The 24,348-nt window shown below is 41.7% G+C and overlaps 1 protein-coding gene across 2 annotated transcripts in view; it reads left to right on the top strand.

The window, feature by feature from the left end:
- Nucleotides 1-10,573: 10,573 nt before the first annotated feature.
- Nucleotides 10,574-24,348, top strand: part of Pnpla8 (patatin-like phospholipase domain containing 8) — a 38,362-nt gene continuing 24,587 nt past the window's right edge. The window contains exons 1-4 of one of the 2 annotated variants that reach the window (XM_005377305.2): nucleotides 10,574-10,750; nucleotides 21,241-22,382; nucleotides 22,516-22,665; nucleotides 23,425-23,576. In XM_005377305.2, coding sequence (XP_005377362.1) covers nucleotides 21,330-22,382; nucleotides 22,516-22,665; nucleotides 23,425-23,576 — 1,355 coding nt within the window. In that variant the 5' untranslated portion in view covers nucleotides 10,574-10,750; nucleotides 21,241-21,329. The remainder of the gene's footprint in view (nucleotides 10,751-21,240; nucleotides 22,383-22,515; nucleotides 22,666-23,424; nucleotides 23,577-24,348) is intronic. The other variant, XM_005377306.2, reaches the window with a different exon arrangement.

Raw genomic sequence — 24,348 nt, 5'->3', positions numbered from 1 at the left:
CAAAAGAGCCAATAGATAGGAAGGAGGGAAGTTTAAAAAAGAAGAGTGAAAAAAGAGCAGAATGAAGAAAAGCTTAAAAAATTAAAAACTAAAAAAACTGATACAGAAGCAAGAATCAAAGAAAATAGAAAAAGACAAAAAAATGAAGAGAACCCAGAACAGACACGCAGCAAGAAAACACACAAATCACCGCCATGTGGGCGCTATACCCTGTAGACAGTGTTCACACAATTCCCTTTCTGCTATAGTTGTAATCTGCTTGTGGACAGCTAAGCCAGCTTCCTCTCTGCTTACAGGCTGCTTGCCAGTCTCCCTGGGAACGGTAAGGGCTGTCTGTCTCTCTGGACCATACCCCTTTCTGGCTGTAAGCCATGCTTTGGGTGTGATTAACTGCAGACCTTTGTCTCTGTCCCAGGATCTACCCACCACGACTAATCTGGGAAGAAGAGGATGTGACATACCTGTCCAGTACATGTTGGCTTCTACCAGTGATTTACCACCCGCCCCCCTGCTACCAGGCATGTCCCACAGTAGTCTCTGTGTTGTAACCCCAGGGACTTTCCATCTAGTGTATCATCGGAAGTTCTCTGCCCTAGCCAACCTCCTCCATTCCTTCACACTCAGACCCCCAACCATCCCCAAGAGCTCCACTTTCCAACTCATGGAATTCAGTGCAGGCTCTGGGCTTGGCAGAGGGCTTCCTTTTCCTGCACGGCATGGTGGGCCATGGGTAGGATGGTGGGCCTGCTGTCTCAGGACTCTGTGGTGTTCGGGGAAACAGCAGGGAACTGCTCACTCTGGATCAACTCTGCTGAGACTCTTTCCCTCCAGCTTTTCTCCAGGGATGTGACACATGGGTGCCTGCCAGTGGGTTTAGTGCTTTTCACAGTTTGTGGTATTCAGCCTCTGTCTGCCTAATGCAGGGGGCCTTCCTTGTCAATGCTGCATGGCTGGTGGTAGGACGGGTGCATCTAGGACACAGTGCTCCCTGGGGGATGATGAGGGGGAGAACTGGCCCATTTCTATATTGCTCTCTCTCCTTTTGTCCAGTTGCTGTTCATGGCTCCCTGGAGGCCTCAGCTGCAGTTTACTTCCATGCTGGGTTTCCTCCTCCAGATGGGATAGAGAGTTTGTGTGTAGGCAGATAATCCCAAGAGCCTGGCCTCTATGGCACTGGCTCCTTCCTCAGGCTGCTAGAACAACACCCAAGATGGCGTGCTCTCCAAATAAAGGGTGCTGGAGGAGGCATGGCCTAGTAGTGGCCCTGCTTCCCTTTTTCAACAACCCAGATACTTGCTTTGATCTATAGAATTCATTTATTTGGCTTATTGTTTCAGGGCATATTTGATTGGTTCTGTGGCAGAAACATGGCGGAAGTATATGGTGGAGAAAGCTGTTCGCTCCATGGTAGCTGGGAAGCAGAGCACCGTGGAAGAGCACCAGTGAGACCTGTACTATCCAAAGGCACATCCCCAGAGACCTGCCCACAAATCGGCCCCACCTCCGCATGGTGTATTTAGCTATGAACACCTGTGGATTAATCCAGTGATGAATATAGCAGCCCCATTATCCAATCACCTTTCCAGGAGTCTCTTAATCCATCAAATCAACAATTAAGCTTGATTGTTACAATGAGAAAGTGAAACTGCTTTATCATTGATATGGAAAAAATTATAGAGATCTGTATGAAAGGCCAAACTAACCACAAGACTTTAGCCAAAACCTAATCCAAATCAAGGCCCTAACTCTCTTCAATTCTACGCAGGCTGTGAGGGGTGAGGAAGTCGCAGAATGAAAGTCTGAATCTAGCAGAGGTTGATTTATGAGGTGTAAGGAACTAGACTTGCTCCATAAGATAAAAGCACACTGTGAAGTAGCAAGTGCTGATGTGGGAGCTCCAGCAAGTTACTCGGAAGCTCTTGCTAAGACAACTGATGAACACATCAGTGACAACAGATTTTCAGTGTTGACAGGCAGATTGATGTTGGGAAACGATGACATCTAGGACTTTCATTGCTAGACAGAAGTTGATGGTTGGCTTCAAAGGACAGGCTGAATCTCTTTTTAGGGCTCTAATGCAGTTGGTGACTAAGCTGGTGTCATTTATACCTAGGTGCTCCCCTAATGCCTCATCCACTCATAGCTTTTGGATCATGGGGACAGGGATGGTATTCACCAGGGGACTAGCTCACAGTGAACTGATAACTGAATGTAACGTTGGGAGGTAAAGCTTGGTGGGAAGAAGTAGGTCACTGTGGGCATGGCCTGGAAGGGTCTATCTTCCTGGTCCTTGTCTGCTTCCCGCCTGCCATGTCATGAGCAATTCTTCTCTGGGATGTCCCTCTGCCATACCACCCTAACATGCAGCCCTGCCTTGAAGCCAGCCGACTGTAGACTGAAACTTCTACAAAGCGTGAGCCAAAATAAACATTTTCCTTTAAGTTGAAGATATGAGGTATTGTGTCCCAGCGATAAGAAAGTAACTAAGACAAAGTTGAAGCTAATGCTCATCTGCTATTCTGCAAATATGAGAGCCCAGACCAGGCATGGTGGCACACATCTGTAATCTCAGCATTTGGGAAGCTGAGGTAGGAGGATTCCTGAGAGTTCAAGGCCAGCCTGAATATATAGCAAGACTGTGTCTCAAAAAAAAAAAAAAAATGGACATTCTTGCTGGGACATAGCTCAGTGGTACGCTGTGTCCTTGGCATGCTTGAGGTCCTGAGTTCAATACCAGAACCATACAGAAATTAAATTAAAAGACACTTTAGCTCAAACTGGGTCCATATTTTCTTGAAAAGGTCCTAGGGGAGGAGAAGAATAAAAAAGAATTAAGATGTGTCATGCACATGTACCAAATTCCCATGATGAATGTAATCACTATGTGATACTAATAAAAGAAAAAAGAAAAGGACTTCATTTTGTTTGTTTGTTTTTGGTACCAGGAATCGAACTCAGGACCTTGTACTTGCCAGGCAGGTGCTTATGCCACTGAGCTATATCCCTGGCCCAAGAAAAGGACTTTGTAAATGATACAATTTTCAACTTTGGGAACTGAGACTTAAAAATTGGATAATTTGCCCAAGTAATAGCAAAGCTAGAAGTTCACCCCCAATTCAAGGCACTTGGTCTTCACAGGCGCTGCACATCTCAAACACTGTTAGTACCTGAGGCATCTGTAAGTTCTAAGCAACTACAAAGGCTTTCCAGGAAAAGTGTTTGTGGCTCTGCTGCATCTGGACACACTGACACAAGTGGTTCTTTCACACTTGTAACCAGAGTTCCTCTGCTTGTAGTGTTGGCCCAGTTCCCCGCAAGCCCCACATGCCTCTTCTTTCAGAAAAAACTTCTCTCAGACAAATTCTGTGGTTTGCGGGACTACTATATTTTTTTTGAAAGACCCAACACCCTGGGGCAACTGAGTGGTTTGGGATAGGCTAACTGTACAGTCCAATCACAGCACTGTATTCCCCAGCCACAGACCACACGTGATGGAACTGGCATTCTGAGCACTTTTACTGGTGGAAAAAAGCAGGGTGGCAGAGATGATTATAGACACATTACTACATCCAGGAAGCAGCAAGGGCAGGATTCCAACCCAGTCATAAGTCTGAAGTTAAGCAATGCAAGTATTGATGCTTGTTTATAAGATGTTGATGGTAAAATTGCCTCTTGGGGAATTTTAGATTTTTTTCCCTAAACTTTTAACAGGATAAGATGGTCTATGAATAAGTAAGATAGAGAATAACTTATAAAATTATTACCTAGAAAATAAAATGTAACTCAAGTTACAATGTAAAGCAAGTTAAAGGAAACATAATTATTTGTGTATTTAAGATAGACATTTAAGATATAAATTTTGTGCTGTTACTCTTGTGCCCAAACCTGGGATATAACTTGTCTACTTATAAAACTAGCCTTTCATCATTCAAAAATTTGTCTTATATATGTAGTTTATTCTCCACTAGTTTAGCTTCTCTAGGGAATGTTCTAGCAGGAAGTTAGATAGAGTACTCTCGAGCCAGTCAGAGAAGTCTGGAGTACAAGTACAGATAGGCAAACTTTTACAAGTAATTTTTTGGGTGAAGAAAGAATGATTTCATTAAAAAGTTAAATAGGAAGCCAACACAAGATAACAAGGCTTCTCATCACCTTCAAGTCTTGCTCTTTCATGGTATCAGAAGGAATCTATTTAAAACTTTACATTTTACTATACTCTTTTGCTTTAAGATCTGACAGTGACTCACATCAACTAGAAAATCAAGTTGCAACCTCAGCTTCAGCTCTCTCCCCGCCTTTATATGGCATTTTCAGTGCCAGCAACATGAAATGAGTAGTTCATGTCACGCATCATGCTGACAGTGACTACGCTGTTTCGTACTGCATTGTCTTTGATCTCATGATGTCCCATGTCTCTGTAAACACTCTTCCCAGCCTTCACTGCCTTCACTACTGTCATCTGCCTCGCTTGCAACGTCACTTTTAGACACTTATCTCCTGAGTCCTCAACCTAAGCCTTTCCTGACACCACCAGCTGTGTTAGGTACCTACATGATGAGCTCTTTTAATCCCGGCTTATAGCCCCATGAGCCCTCTTTTCTATTACTGGTATACTTCTCTAAGATTATATCTGGTGCCATAAAGGCTCTTTTTTTGTTTTTTGGTTTTTTTTTTATCTTTAGCAAGTAATTGGTGTCAGGCACATAGTAGGCACTCAGTGAAGTCTGAATCAATGAATCTAACTCATTCCACATGCACTCACCAAAAATTTACTATCTACTAAGTGTCAGGCCTCAGTGCTAAGGATCCAAAGGGATAAAATCTTTGCCTTCATGTCTTCAAATTTTATGAAACTAATCACATTAATTTTATGTTGCTGCTAAAGCAAAACACTATGAAATACAAAAACATTACCAAAACGTAGTGGCTTAAAACAACTCATTCATTATTTCACAGTTGTGCTGGCTCCTCTGCTGCTGGTCTCAAGGATGGAATCGAGGTTTCAGCTGGCCTGGGCATAGGGCCGGGCTCCATTTCTTTGCCACGTATCAGCCAGGGTCCTGTCCTGCTTATGGGCCCGTGCATCTTTATCATTTTGCTCCTTGCCTTTCCACCCACCCCTGATTTTGAATCTCTCTCGCTTCTCCTCTACCAAATCTTTATTGCTTTTAAGGGCTTTTGTGATCAGACTGGTCCCACAGGGATAATCCAGGATAATTCTTTTTCTTAAAATTCACAACCCTAATTACATCTGCCAAAGTTCCATTGGTCATGTAACACAACATATTCACAGCTTCTAAGCATTGGTCATGGACATGTTTTAGGCCATTAGTCAGCCTACTGCAGTGACTGTTCTAGAATTATTTCCCAGCGTATCCCTCTCTTAGGTAATTTGGAGAGTTTGGGGTGTTTTTGTTTTTGTTTTTTACTGCAGTGACTGTTCTAGAATTATTTCCCAGCGTATCCCTCTCTTAGGTAATTTGGAGAATATTTTACAACAACATGGCTAAATTTATTTTGGATAAAACACTGTGTTTTGTTTAACAACAAAGAACTTGAAGTTATTTGACAGTGTTATTATGCACCAAACCTTCATAGGGAAAAGGACTAAGAACGGAAAGAGGAAGGAAAGATGTAAAATACATAAAGAAATAAGTAAAGTTTTATAAATAGAATGAGCACCATAAGTAAATGATACAGCATCAATGTGGGTGTATATTTTACCTAGCCTCAGAAGAATATAGGGGTAGCCAGTCACTGAATTTATCATTATTCCGAGTATGGTTGATTTCCTAAAGGAATGAATCTGCTATTAATATAAAGATAATCTATTCTAGTTGAAATCAAATGAAATTCTCTTTTCCTCTGAAAACTTTGCCCAAAAGTAAAAGAATCATAAATGGATTTTATTTTCCATTTTTAACTTACAAAACTAGTTATCTGAATAAAATTTAAAGTCAATGCAGGGCTGGGGATTTAGCTCAGTGGCACAGCACCTGCCTGGAAAGTGCAAGGTCATGAGTTTGATTCCCGGTACCAGAAAAAAACAAAAAAACAAACAAATAAAGTCAATGCAATAATAATGACTTTTGGAAAGTCCAGTATTTGGAGGCATATTATACTAGATCCAAAGGACACAAGTATGATTATACTCCCTACCTGTAGAAAACCCACTGGTATGTAAATTAATAAATTGCAATACTGCATAGCAAGGGCAATAGGAGAAGCTGGCACAAGTAGAAGAAATGATCTAAAGAGTAGTAAGGTAACATTTTCCTGGTTGAAGAACAAATAAATCTGCAGGAAAAAGGATGGAAGGGAAGCTGAGCTGACATCACAAGCAGAGACACTAAGTATGCAAAAGCTTAGGGTACTGGAGGGGAGTGTAGGCCTGACCGGAGGATAAACAGTGAGGGAAAGGAGTGGAAAGTAAATGCTGGAAAGTAGAGGATCAGGGCCTGCCATACTCAGTTTATTCCATGGAGATAAAGAGCTGGCAAAAGCCTTTTAATCAAGAAAAATACATGATTAGAATTGCAGGCGTTTTGTTTTTGTTTATTAACATTTATGTATTGCAGTACTGGGATTGAACTCGGAGCATTCACACTGACCTATATTCCCAGCCCTTTCTGAGGCACGGTCTTGCTAAATTACGCAGGCGGGGGTTGAACTTTCCACCCTCCCACTTCACCCTCCCAGGACGCTGGGATTACAGGTAGGCTCCACCAAACCTGGCTAGGATTTGGAGTTTTGAAAGCTGACTTTGGCTGCACAAAAGAGACTTGACTGGCTCAGAGGTTAGTTACAGGCTGTAAAAACAGTGTAAGTAGGAAGAAAGCCTAAACTGAGGCAGTGGGGTGAGAATGTAGAGTGGAGGAAAAATACAAAAGATTGCACACTGAGATTCATCCACTTTGTGACTGATGAAAGGGATGGTAGTGGGCAAAGTATCACCAGCTAGCATGCGTCCTTGCTTTAGTAGAAATGGAAATTAAAATGAACGCATGATTTTGTAGGAATGAAAGCTTTAACTGAAAAGTAAAAGAAGAGAAGAACGTACTCCAGCTTGGGTGGTAGCTGGGGAGAGGGCACATTCTGATAGAGAGGATCAGTCCCCTTCCCCCAAGCAGGTGGGCAGATTTTTTTTTTTAGTTTTTTTCTTTGTCTTTTTGAGACAGGGTCTCATTATGCAGCTCAGGCTGGTTTTGAACTCACTTTGTAGCCCATGCTGGCCTAGAACTCACAGCGATCCTCCTGTCTCAACCTCCTGAGTTCTGGGATTACAGGCATGCACCACCACGCCTGATGTGGACAGGTTTAAATGACTACCTCAGGTGGGCCAGTTGATCCTTATCTCAGTCCCACTTTAACAGGAGTGGAATTCTCATGGTTTGAGGGGTGGTTCTGTTCCCATAAAATGATGATCTCTGTTTGTGGTGGTTTCAGCCAGGTGAGGCTCTGCTTTTCCTGGAATCCAGGTGCTCACAGGATTGGGATAAAAACTGGAGACGTCCAGGTATAGTTGCTGTTCCTATAAACCTCTTATCCTGCTATCCTCAGTCTTCAAGGGCAATGAGATAGACTAGGTAGATTTAAGGCTAATAGCCATGCCCTAGATGACTAATATGACTATTTGCAAAGCTGAGAAGGCTTTGACCCAGAGTTTCACAAAATAAAGATCAAAATTTGTGCTACCTAGTTATCTATTGGGCAAAATCCCTTTTAAGTCCTGACTGCCTTAGGGGAAAGCACAAATCAAGCTTTTGATAAGTAGCAGGTTAAAGGGCCATCATTCTGCCCATCCCCCACCCCTCAGTGCCTCTGACTGTGTCATGACTGTGTCAAAGGGAAGGAAGAGAAGGCAAAGAAAGAGCAGTGACACAGTCCAGAAGGGAGGGGGAACCGGCAGAACCCCGGGCCCTGCTACTCATTAAAAGCATGATTTGTGTTTTCTTCTTGGATTGTTGAGGACTTGAACCCATTTTTGCTGAGAGCTGTGCCTTCTCTAGGGCCCACCGATGACCAATGAGTAACGAAAAGCAGAACAAACCTTACCCTTTATTTTGTATCCTTGGCTATTGCAAATCTTGGGTCAAATCTCTCCTCAGCTCTGCATAGGGGGGTGTGCTGATCATTTGGGGAGTGCCGGTAGGAGCTAGCTGGACAGGGTTGATTAGCCCTGAATTGACATGATCTAATCCCCCACTCGAAATGGGGGACACCAAGATGTGAGGTTTACGGGGGCATTCAGCTACACCCAAAACACTCCCACCATTCCCCTAAGCCTCAGCCCCACATGACTGAGACCACCACAGTCAGAGACAGTCCTTTCCTGGAAAGGAAACTATCCCTCAGCCATAAAGATACCAGGCCCCAGCCCAACAGACAGTCCTTAAAATTTGGTCTCCTGCCTTTGTGGATTGGCCAGTCTAAACCCCTGTACCACAGTGTGCCTCTCCAGCTACCTAAGCCGGAGTGCTTTCCTATCTTCCCTCTAACTTTCCAATTAAAGCTTTTTTTCCCTTGTAAATTTGTGCCTTAGTTTTAATTTCCATTTGTACTAAAGCAAGGACCCATGCTAGCCAGTGACAGGAGGAATTGAGAGTTACTTAGAAATTTCTGGCATGGGGGGAAAATCTCGATATTTGGCATTCTCTGACTAAATTAAGGAATGAAGGAAAACAAGCGAGAGGGCATAATGACAGGTTCTCTTCTTGACCAAACTTTATTTGGGCTTCTTCCTTATCTCAACTAAACTATATCCTTGAGTCTTGTCTTGGGCCACTGAAACCTGGGTTTAGCAGGAATCCTCTAAATCAGTATAGAAGGAATCCCCTATCTAGCTAGCCTCACCTGCCTTCGGTTTATTTTTCCTTTATTTTTGTTTATTTATTTATTTTTGGTCTTTTTGAGATAGGGTCCTGCTATGTAGTTCAGGCTGGCCTTGAGCTCACTTTGTAGCCCAGGCTGGTCTCAAACTTGCAACGAGGATGTCAGCATAGACATCCTCCTGCCTCAGCCTCTGCCTTTGGTTTAGCAAGTATGTCCCCTTTCCTTCTTGTCATCTCAGTAATTTTTTACCCACTGGCCGGACTTGAGTTTAATCTCTCCCTCACGCAACACCTGTATAATTTTTCTTGACATCTTAATAAGTGTTTTACTTTGAGAGTGGAAGAAATATCTCTCGGGAACTAAAGTACTGTCACATTCCTAAGTTTTCACTTCAGCATACATCTTTTACCTATGGCATAGCTAAATACCATGTCTATGTTAGGTCCCTCTTATTGTACCCCGCCCCCAACCTGAAGAGAAAAACTCTGACAGACCATCACTCTGTTCATTCAGAAAGCCCCTCACTCAGCTCGAGAGACTAAAGTAAATCTGTTTATCAAGATGGTTCACAGGCTTACTTCTCAGGCTTACAGGAAACCTCGTAAGTCTACAGAATGCCACGCTGTAAATTAGCAACATGCAGATGTCCTCCTGCAGTTTCCTCCCCAAGAGGCACCAATCACCCCTGAGAATCAAATTTTCCACCTTCCTCAGTGAAATTTCCCCCTCCCATACCTAAAATAGTTTATAAGGTAGGCCCTCTTCCTTTGTTTGGGGCTAACGGCCTTTTGGCCCTGGGCCAGGCTGCACCCAGTCTGAAATAAAGATATCCCCCTGTTTGCTTCAATCCCCCCTGTCCTGGTGGTCTCGGTCGGTACTCGGGATCTAGCCTGACAGTCTAGCTAGAGTGTAGCGAAATAACCTGCTGAGGTTTACCGGGCGTTATGATAGACACAATCCACCCACTTGTGTCCCAAGAGCCCAGCAAGCCGGCTTCCTCACTCTAATTTTTTAAAAATTCTATTATTCAACACCTACCAAGTTTGGTTCTCATACAGTTCCCTTTCTAGCGGGGCTGGGCTTTACCATCATCTCACGGAAATCTTCAGCATAGACATCCACAAAGAGAACCTGGAGGGCAGAGTCTAAATCTTGGCGCCCAGTTAACACTAGACCCGCAGCGGGCTGTAGTTTGCTTATCCGGTGCGCACCAAATGCCAGAATCGGAAGAAAATAAGTGTTAACGATGGGGCCGCTGGGGTGATAGTATATGCTAACTCCAACTGCAGATGTGAAAGCGCTTTTGAGTGACATCAGTCCGGGTCGCCGTGTCCAGGGACGATACAGAAGAATCATCTCAAAGGGTGACAGCAGCGTGGTAGGGGTCGGCCGTGCACTCACACCGCCCAGGATGCTGGTTAACCTCAGCGGGAAAACAGAGCACGCACAGGGCCTTCAGGGGCGAGATATCGCGGGTTAGCTCTGCTGAATGGAGTGGGAGACTCGAAACAAGCAAGTACGGACTACGTCCCGAGTTGCAGCGATGACTGGACCCTAACACAACCCTCCACCAGGCCACGCCTCTCAGGACGCACGCAGGCGCGTGCACGCACGCACGCCAACCCCGCGCCGTCAGGCCCTATTGCGCATGCCCCCGGGTGCAGGAGGGTGAGGCGATTGACAGGGGCAGATGCCCCGGGGGCCGCTCCCAGGCCGGCGGGTAGACCCGAAAGGCGCTGCGTCACTTCCTGTGGGGCGGAGCGGAGGTGAAAGGGGCGGAGCTGGAGGGGTGGTGCTCCGGCGGCTGCGCGTCTGTTTGTGTTGCAAACCCAGCTGATGCTGGCTGGCCGGTGTGGACGTCGGAGACCGGGCCGGGCGGATCGACACTGCCCCCGAGGAGATTGCGGCCTGCATCCCGGTGAGTGGCCGCGACGGGGCAGGGCGGGGTGAGAGGCAAGCTGACGGCTGGGGCGGGCCGTTGTGCGGCCTCCGGGCCTCCCTGTGTCTCCCGTGGACTTTTCCAGAGTCGCCGCCCGGGGAGACGCCCGCCCTCCGGGCGTGGGGCTGCGGCGGGGCGGACGGCCGTGCGCGGCGCCCTCTGCCCCCGACGCCCGCGGTTGGGTGTCTCCGGCCCTGCCCCGCACCCCGCACCCCGCGCGGCTCGGCGGAGTGCGTCTTTCCCGGGTCCGCGCTCTCCCGCAGCTCCCGGGGACTCTCGAAAGTGTTCCATCGTTCCGTCCTTGTGCTCCGTCGTTCTCGACTGTCAGTGCATTTTGCGCTTCCTCCGCTTGGTGACTGTATCTGTCACCCGGATCTGCCTTCCTCCCTGACTGCTGTTGCTTGCGGGGAGTCGGGTGGGTGTGCTTTCTCAAAGCTGGTGGAGCTGTGTGAATCAGTGTGTTGCCGTGCGGGAAGCCCATCCGTAGCCCTGTGTCATTTCAGTGATCATGCTGGGAGGACCCGGTTTCCACGCGTACTGCAGTAACTATAAAGAAAAGTGGTGATTCCCCAAGGAAAAATTTAGAAGAGATGTGACATCAGACAGTACTTTTATTTAAAGTGCTATGTTTACTTCCAGGAGCAGTTGTATTCTAGATCTGTACTCCTATTTGTTGAGTTTTTGTTTTTGTTTTTGTTTTTTGGTATTGGGAATCGAACTCAGGACCTTGCCCTTGCCAGGCAGGCGCTTGTGCCGCTGAGCTGTATCCCCAGCCCCATTTGTTGAGATTTAGAAAGGACAAAAATATGTTGCAGGAGATCAAGGAAATGCCAGTAAGATAGTGACATATTAAGAATGTTAAAATTTTAAAAAATATGTTAAAACCTGAGGATTTTTTTAAAAGTGCATTAAATTGAATTGGGAGCTTGTGCTTTGTATGAGACATTTGCATCAATCTCATTATAGCCATTTTGTTAAATTGTTTATGTAAAATTGTACTTTTACTATTAGGGCATGTTATTTATTTATTTTTGGTCTTTTTGAGACAAGGCCTCGCTATGTATTGCAGGCCTGCCTTGATCTCACTCTGTAGCCCACGCTGGCCTCAAACTGGCAGCAATCCTCCTGCCTCAGCCTCCTGATTGCTGGGATTACAGGTGTGCATCACCACACCTGGCCCTTTCCTTTTAATTGTGCTTTTTTCTATTCTTTGTCTTGTTTTCCCATTATATATATATACCAGATCTAAATTACAATCTTGTAAGCAATGATCTTTTCATGAGTGCTATTGGATGAAAGATCAGTTTCACAATTTATATATTCACTGTTTCACAATCAAAGTTGGGACAAGAATAGCTTTGAGTTGTTTCCTCCAGCAGTTAAGAGTGGAAAGGTGCATTTTGCTTCACTCGTGGAATCTACATTTGTAAAAAGATCAGAGTAAAAACGAATAACCCTAGACCTTTCTGTTCAGTCCTTTCTCTGTTCTAATCTTTCTCCCCCACCTCAAGTATTTTATTCTATTCACTATCCATTACTTTTTAAAACTTGCTCCGGAGTGCTGGACATATCTTTGTCTCCTGTGTGCTCTTGCTTTCTTGAAAGGCTTTTTCTTTTCTTCCTAATTCTGGATGGTATTCAGGACTCTATTTGGTTCTCTCTAAACCAGCATTTTAACATTCTGAAACCCAAGGAATACTAGAGATTTTTCAGGTTGTATGATTCTCAAATACTCAGTTGTTATTGGTATTATTATTACCATTATTCTTACGAAGTTTTCCTTTGGTGTATCTGACCAGTATAATGATTTCAGCTATCACTGTGCTAATTCCATACATAAATTCACAGTGCAGGTACATCTTAATTTGAGTGCCCCACCATTATTTCATCTTGTAAATCCAAAAGAAAATTTACTTTTCCCTTAAATTGACTGTTTCTCAGTTTCCTCATATTCACAAATGGATTCTTATTTTGTCTGTGATATTTAAAATCTTATAGTTTCTCTTGACATCTTCCTTTCCTTACCATTGTTGATTGTCAGCAAAGCCAGTGTTTCATTGTTGTTTTATGTGGTTTTGCTTCCAAATGTGGCTCAGGCAGCCCTCTTCTCCATTCTAGTACTGTTACTGAATTCAGACATTTTATTACCCTTTTGGCTGGATTATTGCAATAATTAAGTGAGATCTGTAAATCATACTTTCCATCCAGGTTTGGGCCTCCACCCAGCAATTCCCTTAATTTTTTTAGTTAGAACTCCATTCCTTTTCCTAGTGGTTGGTCTGCATCTCTCTTCCTCCTACACCTCCATTGTATTTATGTGACCTCTATTCTTTGCTCTTTTCTCAGTTGATAGCCTGTCTCACTTTACATTCTTCTCCCTGTTTTTGTACTCTTAGCTTTTGTTATGGCTGAGTTTACTTTCAGAACACCTTGCACTTACTAGTGTTGTCCTTTGGTAACAATTAACTTAAACTTGTTAATTTTACAATTGCTATTGTAAGTTTTGCACGGTAGTTTCTAAAAAAAATTATTAAAGATCTCTCAGTTTGATCATAAAATTATCTTCCTGTATGGTTCTCATTTTTGAGTATTATATATCACTGCAAGGTTGATAGTTGTGTTCATAAATAGTTATAATGATTGTGTGTGTTTGTTTGTTTTTTCCGGTACCGGGAATCGAACTCATGACCTTGCACTTGCCAGGCAGGCACTGTGCCGCTGAGCTAAATCCCCAGCCCCCATATGTATGTCTTTTTTTTTTTTGGCAATACTAGGGATTGAACCCAGGGCCTTCAAACTGAGCTACATCCCTAGCCTATTTTTAAATTTTTATTTGAGAAGTAGTCTGAGTTGCTAAATTGTCTGGGCTGGGTTTAAATTTGGCATGCTCCTACCTCAGCCTCCCAGAGTGCTGGGATTACAGGCCTGTTCCACATTGCCCTACTGATAATTGTGTCTTTGAAACAATGCAAAGTCCTTAATCATAGCATAGTCCTTAACGTTGCTGTCTTCTGCTTCAGTCTTGAGCCCATTCAGTCCCCTTGTCCTTGCTGTTCTGAATATAAAAAGCTTGTTCCTGTCACCAGAGTTACTGTTTATCTCTGCCTAGAATTTGTTCTCAGATTCTCAATAATTTAAATCTCAGCAATTTAACAATTTATTATTAATTTCTCAATAATAATATGTTTCCTCACGTGATTCAGATCTTCACTACAAGGTCAGCTCACCCCTTTTGACTATACATCTATAATAATACTCTACCACTTGCCGGGCGTGGTGATGCACGCTTGTAATGCCAGCACTTGTGAGGCTGAGGCAGGAGGATCACTGCAAGTTTGAGACCAGCCTGGGCTACAAAGTGAGCTCAGGGCCAGCCTGAACTGAAGAGTGAGACCCTGTCTCAAAAAGACAAAAAAAAACCCCTCTACCTCTTGCTTTGTCTTAATTCATGGCACTTCTCATTCTGATAACATTGTATTATTATTATATTATAATATTATAGTATAAGACAGTATTAATATTTTAATACATTCTGATGACATTGTATTATTATTATTAATGTCCCTTTTAATTGTTACATAATGCCATTACCTTAAATTTGTCTTAAGTTTCTTCTGTTGTGTCTTTGAACATCTTAGACTCATTTAATTTTTATTTCTAAATCTTGGTTACACATTTTCCTGCTGCTGTATTTCCTGATTATCAATGTAGGTGATGGTTCATTTCCTTGCATGTTTTGTAATCTTTCTGCGTTAATGTTCAGCTCTTGCTTAGTGTGGGTGTCCCGTTGCCCTGGGCTTCGGCAGTGTCCTTACTTGGTGGTTTCAGTTGAATGCTGGAGTTACCTGCAGATCTTACCAGTTTTCATTTGTGTATCACCGTAGGGGTAGTGTGACTGTAGATCCAGGCCTGAAAAAAGTTCAACTTGTAGATTTCCCTCTCTTGGTTTTGAGCATGGCTTTTTATCCACAAGTACTCTAACTCTATTTGTTGAAGTACTTCTTTTTTTTTTTCTCTTGGTTTTGAGATAAGTTCTCGCTGTACAGTTCAGGCTGGCCTCAGACTTGGGACAGTCCTCCATTTCAGCCTCCAAGTGCTGGCATTACAGGCATGTGCCACTATGCCAGGCCATGAAGTATTTCTGTCTGGTGGGGGTTGCAGGGCTTTTGTGTTAATCTGGTTTATAACATTGTCTGCAAGCCCTGAAAGTCTCAGATGAGCCAAGAAGGCAGACAGGTTTGTACCTTTTTTCTTTTTTCCCCTGTACAATTGAGTGGTTTTCTTTTTTTGTTGTTTTTTTGGGCTGGTTTTTTGGGTTTTTTGTTGTTGGGTTTTTTGTGTGTGTGTGTGTGTCTTTTTTGAGACAGGGTCTCACTGTGCAGTTCAGGCTGGCCTTGAGCTCACTTTATAGCTGAGGCTGATCTCGAACTTGCAACAATCCTCGTGCCTCAGCCTCCCAAGTACTGGTATTACAGGCTGCAATTGTTTTTAAAATAATATGTGCACATGCAGTATAGAAAGGGGATTTTGGTTCACAGTGTCATATTATTGATAATTATATATATTATAAGTTCTTGGTTCTGTCGTTCTTAGTATCATTTTACACCTTTTCTTCAAATAATCTCTAGGTCCTACAGTAAAACTATACTATTGCAATTTCTGAACATACTCTATGTGCTTTCCTACATGCTTGTTTGTTTGCTTGTATTTTTACTGTTATCTACTTCCTCCCATATCATCCTTCTTAAATTGCTGCTTTTCAGGAGGTTGGTTTTTGAGATAGTCTCACTGTGTAGTTTATGCTGGCCTTGAACTCACTGTGTCACCCAGGCTGACTTCAAACATGGTGATCTTCCTGATTCAGCCTCCCCAGTTCTGGGATTATAGGCCTGGCTTGTCTTCCTGGTTTTAACTGTTTGAGAATGTCATATATTTGGAATCTTACTGTTACAGTCTGTTTGTATCCCCAAAACCTGCATTGAAATCCTAACACTTAAGGTGACGGTATTAGGCATTTGGGAGGTATTAGGTCATGAGTGGGATTAATGTCCTTTTTAAAAAAAGACTCAAGAGAGCTAACTAGTTCCTTTTACCAAGTGAAGACACAGCTGGAAAGCACCACCTGTGAACCAGAAAGCAATCCCTAACCAGACACTAAAGCTGCCAGTGACTCAATGTTGGACTTCCCAGGTTCCAGAACTATAGTATTTTGTTACAGCAGCCCAAATGGATCAAGACATATAATATGAAGTCTTTTTCTGATTGGCTTCTTTCACACAGTATTGTACATTTAAGTCTGCTCCGTGTCTTTCCACATATTGATAGCTTATTTCTTTTTGCCACTGGATGTTCTATTTTCTAGATGTTCCACTTACAAAGTATACAGGAAAAAACATAGTGTATATATAGGGTTCATACTATCTGCAATTTCAGGCATCCACTGGGAGTCTTGAAATGTATCCCCTGTGGATAAGAGAGGACTACTATGTCCCAGTTTGTCCGTTCACATACGGAGGGATCTCTTGGGTGCTTCTAAGTTTAGCTTTTATCGGTGAAGCTGTTACAAGTATTCAGGTACGGTACTTAAGTGTGGACAGAAGTCTTCAACTTCTTTGGGTAAATGCCAAGGAGCACAATTACTGGATCATGGGATGAACGTATGTTTAGCTTTGTAAGAAACTGCCACGCTGTTCTCCATAGTGGTCTCACCATTTTGCATTCCATCAGCAATTAATATGCATTCCCGTTCCTCCTCATCCTCCCCAGTGTGTGGTGCTGTCAGCATCCTGATTTCTGGCCTTCCTACTAGGTGTGCAGTGCTATCACATTGGTGTTTGAATTTGCATTTTCCTGAGGACATATGCAGAAAACCAACATGCTAGGAACACCTAACTGGAGAGGCTGAACAGAGATTAAAGACAGGACACAGAGATAATTTTGAAAGAGGGACCAGGGGGCTGTTGCCGCTAGTGGACAAAGAGCCCTAAGCATCTGGCTTGCCTCACTTTTATTCACCTTAGGTAAGGAAGCAAGCAGTTAAGTTAATGGAAAATTCATCTGTTTCTCATTACTTGTAAAGTGTACCCAGGTAAGCATTTCTCTAAACAAGATCTCAGGCGTGTTGACTTCTTACCTGGAACTTGCAATGCCAGCATGCTGGCATGTTGGCAAAGGGCGAACAGCTTGCTCTTCCATCCTTTGTGTCTGCAGGGACAGTCAGCTGGGCCTCGATCCTTTTGACTAGTTTCCCACAAACATATAAAGTGGTGCATCTTTTCATAAGCTTATTGAAGTGTGCTCTGTATGTTTTAGATGTCAATTCTTTGCCATATATGTCTCCTGTAATTACTTTCTCCCCATCTCCAGCTTATCTTCTCATTCTCTTTTTTTTTTTTTTTTTTTTTTTTTTTTGTCTTTTTGATACAGGGTCTCACTAAGCAGTTCAGGCTGGCCTTGAGCTCACTTTGTAGCCCAGGCTAGTCGCGAACTTTCAACGATCCTCCTGTGCCTCAGCCTCCCGAGTGCTGGGATTACAGGCATACGCCACCACGCCCGCTCATTCTCTTGACGCTGTCTTTCACAGAGCAGAAGTCTCTCATTTTAATGAAGTCCATCTTATCAGTTCTTCCTTGAATGGATTATGCCTTAGGTGTTGTATCTGAAAAATCGTTGCCGTTCCTAGGGTTGTCTAAATGTTGCCCTGTGTTATATTTTAGGAGTTTTAGAGAGTGTGTTTTACATTTAGACCTATGATCCATTTGAGTTAATTTTTGTGAAGATTGTAAGGCCTGTTTAGATTCACTTTTTGCATGTAGATGTCCAGTTATTTTAGCACTATTTGTCAAGAAGACTGTCTTTGTTCCATTTTTTGCTATCTTTGCTTTTTTGTCAGAGATTAATTAACTACGTATTTATTTATTTATTTATTTAGTCTTTTTTGGGACAGGGTCTCCTTATGCAGTTCAGGTTGGCCTTGAGCTCACTTTGTAGGATCAACTCGCAGTGATCCTCCTGCCTCAGCCTCCCAAGTGCTGGGATTACAGGCGTGCACCACCATGCCTGGCCATACCCATATATTTAATCAGGTCTGTTTCTAGGCTGTTTTATCATCCCATTGATCTGTTCACTTATCTTTCACCACTAATATACTGTCTTGATGGAAAGTAAGTAAGCCCTAAAGTCAGATAGTGTCATCCTACTTTGTTTTCCTCCTTCTATATTTTGTTAGCTACTCTGGATCTTTTACTCCTCCATATAAACTTTAAGGTAAATTTATTGATGTTGGAAAAAATAAACGGCAGGGATTTTGGTTGAAATTATGTTGCATCTGTAATCAGGATGGGAAGAAGTGACATCTTGACAGTACTGAATCTTCCTATCTGTTACTGTGAGGTGAACCCAGCAGATAGATTCCAGGCTCTTGTGTAGGGTAAGCAGTGAATTGCAAAGTGTACATCTACTGGTAAATGAAAAGCAGTTGCATTTATTGAAGATCTTGGGAAGATGTGCTCAGGGAAGCTCTGTACCAGCATAAACAAAAGGGTTGGGATGAACAGCAAAGTGGTGTCCTAGTGAGAGGAGGAGGAAAACCATAGCACAGCACACAGGTTAATCAGGCTTTCTAATTTAAAAGGACATGCACCCCAGCCCTTGTGCCTCTCTTTGGTTCTCTAGGTGAGACTGACAGGAATGCTTGACAGGGTGCAGAGTCCTCTCAGGTGCTTTCAATGAGTCTACGTTTCCAGTAATTTAATCTGATCAAATTATACCGTGAGATGCCATCAGTATTTATGAACCATTCATGAAGTCCAGGTGGGGAAAAAGTTATCGAACATCAGGTCAGGAGAGCTAATGTGCATATGCTCTGGTGTGGAGTTTCAGAGAGTTCCTGAGTCTTTGTTGTTTTATTTTCTGGTTTTCTTAGAGCAGTGGAAGGAGGATTGGACCTGGATTGCTGCCCAAACTCAAATTGGAGGAGAGTGGTCTTGCAGCCCATGGTGCATTACCTGTGCTACTGTTGATGAACATGGGTCATCTCTATGTTTACTGTTTTGGGTTTTGTTTTTTTTTTTTTTTTTTTTTTTTTTTTTTGTCTTTTGAGACAGGGTCTCACTATGCAGTTCAGGCTGGCCTTGAGCTCACTTTTGTAGCCCATGCTGGTCTGCTGGGATTGCAGGCGTGCACCACCACGCCCTGCTATCTCTTGTGTTTAGTTCTTTGGTTTCTTTCAGTGTTTTGTAGTTTTTTTTCACTCAGATCTTTGTTTTTTTGTCTTTTTGAGACAGGGTCTCACTATTCAGTTCAGGCTGGTCTTGAACTCACTTTGTAGCCCAGGTTGGCCTCGAACTCACAACCACAACAATCCTCCTACCTCAGCCTACCCAGGGCTGGGATTACAGGCATGTGCTACCATGCGTAGCTTTTTCTCTTAGACCTTGTACACATTTTGTTAGATTTATACCTAAGTATTTTCATTTTAAAGGGGGGCATGTAATGTAAATGGTATTGTGCTTTTAATTTCAAATTCTACTTGTTCATTATTGGTATGGAAGAAAACTTTTCCATATTAACTTTTTGTCCTTGTAATCTAGTTCCAGAAGTTCGTATTTGTTTTTGTTGATTCTTTTGTATTTTCTGTATGGGCAGTGGTGTCATCTGCAACTAAACAAAGTTTTTATTTCTTTCTTCCCATTTGTGTATCTTTTATTTCCTTTTGTGTGTCTAGGTAGGACTTGCGGTTCAGTGATAAAACCAGTGTGGTAAGAGGAGACATTTTGACTTGTTCTTAATCTGAGTGAGAAAGCTTTTAATTTTTACCCTTAGTTATTGTTTTGGTTAGTTTTCTGTCATTCCTGAGACAAAATACCTGACACCCAAAATTAAGGAAGAAGAAAAGATTTATTTAGCTCATGGTTTATGGAGGTTTCAGTTCATACTCAGCTGGCTCTAAGGCAGGGTAGCACATGGCAGAGGGGGCAACAGTTCATGGCATTGGAAAACAGCAAAAACAACAAGAGCAAAAAGGGAAGAGCACCAGCAAAGGGCAAGCCTCTTTCCCTCTTTATATTGTATGCAGGCTTCCTGCCGCAGGGCAGGTACGGCACTCACACCCATAATCCCAGCATTGGACTCTGAGTCAGTTATAAACTCTAGAAGCCCACCCCATGACTGCCTGAGGCTTTGTGGGGACCTTTAGACAGAAACCATAGCAGTTATGATATTGGCTGTAGGATTTTTTTTCTTTTCAGGTGTTTTTTTTTTTTTTTTTTGTAGTCTATATTGAGTTGAGGAACTTCCCTTCTATTTTCAGTTTATTGAGAATTTTAAACAATGAATGAGTGTTGGATTTTGTCAAATGTTTTTTCTGCAACTATTGCTAGGATCATGAGTGTTCTTTTTTAAGCTTACTGATGTGATAAATTATGTTTATTCATTTTCACAGATTAAGCTAGTTGTATACACCTGAGGTAAATCCCAGGTATTGGTCATATTATAATTCTTTTGATACAGTTAGATTTGATTTGCTAATATTTTGTTCAGGGTTTTTGCATCATTGAATTTGTGAATTTTAGAAAGTTTGGACTTGAATTACAGGGAAAAAAATGGCCCATGTACAGGGCAAAATGGCTGTATTTACAGTTGAAAGGATGGCCCATTTTCCAGAGTGAAGGCGTGGCCCATTCTATTACATTTTAAAAAAAATAGGTGTATTCATTATGTACTGCAAACATATCCTAGTAAAAAGTTTTGAAAAGAAAAATGGGTGAACTAAAACGTCATTGAGTCAGTTTTCTACTTTAAGGTCAGGTTTCTGCCCTTTATTTTATCAGCTAAGCTGATGTATGAATTTAAAGTATCTTTAAAGGATTTTGAGTGTGATGGGCCCAGAAGAAAAGAAGCATAAACAGGGCCAGGAAGTACAGATGTGAATGACCTTAGGTAACTTTGATTCTGTCCAAAATTTGCAGGTTTAAAAGTAAAATTATGGGGGCTGGGGATTTAGCTCAGCGGCAAAAGCGCCTGCCTGGCAAGCGCAAGGTCGTGAGTTCGGTTCCTGGTACCGGAGAAAAACCAAAAAAAAAAAAAAAAAAGTAAAATTATGATTTACCATGTCATCTTCTGCCTGTCTTGATTTCTTCTACCTCAACACTACTCAGTTTTTCTTTTTATTGACTTGTATACTGAAAGGTGAATTTTATTTTCTATTGTTTAAAACTGAAATCTGGGAGATAGCTCAGTGGCACAAGTGCCTGCCTGGCAAGCACAAGGTCCTGAGTCTGATTCCTGGTACCCCGAAAAAAACAACAGCAACAGCAAAAACTGAAATCTGTGTAAGCTTTATTGAAATAAACTTTTTTGAGACAATTTGCTTAGTTTATATATTTATGTATTTTATCTTTACCCAATTTTGATTTTAACTTGGATCTTAATTCTTTTTCTTTCTTTTTATTTTTTTGTTGCCATTTTAGGTAAGACCATGACTTACAGCATTTCATAAATGAAGCATTGAGGAATGAAGTGAGACAATGTCATACAGAAAATAAATGATTTTTAAGTTATGTCTATTAATTTGACCATAGATATATATATTTACCTCCTTAGTAATGCAAGAAGTCTTTGTGGAAAGCAGAGAAGCAAGCAGCTGCATTTTGTGTGCTCTCCTCGACATTACTGGTGGATAAGCCATAGCAGTCTACAAAGAGGTTTTCATACAAGCAGAATAAGATGTAAATGGACCAAAAGTGAAGCATATTCCTGCAGTAAGCACTGTTATTCTCCAAGGAACCATGGTTTACATATTGGCATTTGGAAACTTAGCACTTCTGCTCCCAAGGGACTTACAAAAGTGAGCATTCGTATGTCCCGTATTAAAAGTACTTTGAATTCTGTTTCAAAGGCTGTTTTTGGCAGTCAAAATGAAATGATTTCACGTTTAGCTCAATTTAAGCCAAGTTTTCGAATTTTAAGAAAAGTGTCAGATAGTGGCTGGTCGAAACAGAAAAATATTAAAGAAGCCATCAAATCTCTGAAAAAATATAGTGACAAATCAGCAGAAAAGAGTGCTTTTGAAGAAGAGAAAAGTCACATAATAGGTACAGAAGATATAGGTAAACAAAGCCTTTTTCGTTACACAAGTAGGATAACCACAAAATTTGGAGAATCGTTCTACTTTTTATCAAATCACATTAATTCATACTTTAAGCGTGAGGAAAAAATGTCTCAACAAAAAGAAAATAAACATTTCCAGGACAAAGAACTCGAAAGTGAAAAGGCTGAAGAAGGGAAACCTAGTTCTCCAGATCCTGGTGTCCTTACTGATGAGCCAGGCTCAAAGTCTGCCACGGGTGCTGTGGCCAAGTCTGCAGGCCCAGGTGGAGTGCCAGAAGTTCTTCCAATTTCCACTAAACAGAGCATTGCTAACTTTCTTTCTCGTCCCACGGAAGGCGTTCAGGCTTTAGTAGGTGGCTATATCGGTGGGCTGGTCCCCAAGTTAAAGTATGACTCCAAGAGTCAGACAGAGCAACAGGAAGAGCCTGCTAAAACTGAGCAGGCTGTCAGCAAGGACAAAAGTGCAGAGGAGAAAAAGCATTTATCTCTTCAACGAGAAAAGGCAAGTTGTTACTCAGTATGGTTTTAACTTGTATTTATTATGTCAAATTTGTAAATTTCATTTCCTAATGAAATACTAACCGTTTGTTTAAAGTGTCATATTCTAATCACATATATTTAATGTGTTTTTGTAGATTATTGCAAGAGTGAGTATTGATAATAGAACCCGGGCATTGGTTCAGGCGTTAAGAAGAACAGCAGACCCAAAGCTCTGCATTACTAGGGTCGAAGAACTGACTTTTCATCTTCTAGAATTTCCTGAAGGAAAAGGAGTAGCTGTCAAGGTAATTTCTGATTTACTTAATCAAGTGTTGCCTTGGACTAAAATACTAATAAGCATTTTTATTTATTTATTTATTTTTTTTTTTTTGGTTTTTCTCTGGTACCGGGAACTGAACTCACGGAACTGAACTCACGATGTTGCACTTGCCAGGCAGGCGCTTTGCCGCTGAGCTAAATCCCCAGCCCCTAATAAGCCTTTTTAAATGGAGATGACAAGGCCTTTGTTTTTATTTGAAAATTTTGGGGTTTTTACCATCTTTTTTTTTTTTCTTCCGGTACAGGGAATCAAACTCATGACTGTGCGCTTGCCAGGCGGGCACTTCGCCCCTGAATTAAATCCCCAGCCCCAATTTTTGGGTTTTTTATCATATATGTAATTGTGTATTCAAATTGCTCCATTTTTTGATATATATGATTCTAAAGAATTCCTTTTATTCTAGGATATAAATCATGTTGTTACTACTAATACATACATATTTTGAGGTCAAACATTTATAAAATAGGAATGTCAGTATATTAGTTGAATTGTTTAAAGGCTGCCAGTTTTTTCTTAATTGCAGTGGTGGTGTTTATATTATATAACTACTCTTTTAAGACAGGACATCAAATTGATATATGAACCCAATGCTAGTTTTAGTTTTATGATCTTTTGATGTTTAGAAGCCTAAAATTTTAATGACCTACTTGTGTTAGTTGAATTTAATCATACAGTGTCATTCTCGATTGACAAAAGCAACAAAATATTTTTCCTCTCAATGTAGGAAAGAATTATACCGTATTTACTACGACTGAGACAAACTAAAGATGAAACTCTTCAGGCTGCCGTCAGAGAAATTCTGGCCTTAATTGGTTATGTGGATCCAGTGAAAGGGAGAGGAATACGAATTCTCACAATAGATGGAGGGGGAACAAGGTAAGGTTAGAAAAATGGACTTCTGAAAACCACAGATGCAGTTCAGCTTTAGGATTCTTAAAAAATCTATTTGATAAAATTGTATCATTGTAAAATCAAAATTTTAAAATAAAACTTGAAATCATCTTTTTCATTTGTAACTTCAAGTCTAAAAGCAACTCTTAACATATTCTTGAATCACCTTATTTTGATTTAGTTTAGTGTTTATGTTTATATTTTACTTTGCCCTTTTTAGATCTTTTTGTTAGTGTAGAAGCTTTTCCACCGTTATTCGCTTAACATCTTGGCAATGTTTTATAACTTTAGCTTGTTTTGTTATATATCTTAACCATATTAATTAACTAGTTCCTTAATAAGGTGATGACATGCACAGGAGTCTGGTCATTACCTTCCTCACTCCATGTGTTTGGGTACGGTGCAAGAGATAAATGTGTTCTTTCTTCCAGAGATAACTTCACTGCCAGTCTTCATTTTTCCTTCTGGCAGTCCACCCATGCTTCTTGTCATAGTTTATCTCATTCCTGCCATTGTGTTGATTAGATTCATGGCATGGTTTTTTGAAACTTTCCTCTCATACTTTGTAGCTTGGGCTGTAGTTCCTGCCATCTCTCTCCTGACCGCCAAGGCTTACTGGGTGTGCCTTGCCTACTGTTTTTTCCTTGAACTTCCCTGATTTTGTTCTCTGTACCTGCCTTGCCAGTCACCCTTCTCTATGCCAAGCATTATCTTTATCTTTTGTTAAATTCCCCAGTCTTCCTTATCACTCGGGTCC

The sequence above is a fragment of the Chinchilla lanigera genome, unplaced genomic scaffold, assembly GCF_000276665.1.
Source record: "Chinchilla lanigera isolate Chin_1 unplaced genomic scaffold, ChiLan1.0 scaffold00009, whole genome shotgun sequence".
NCBI classification, from domain to species: domain Eukaryota; kingdom Metazoa; phylum Chordata; class Mammalia; order Rodentia; family Chinchillidae; genus Chinchilla; species Chinchilla lanigera.
The sequence above is the reverse complement of the archived record's forward strand: the minus strand, read 5'-3'. Positions and strand labels throughout refer to the sequence as shown.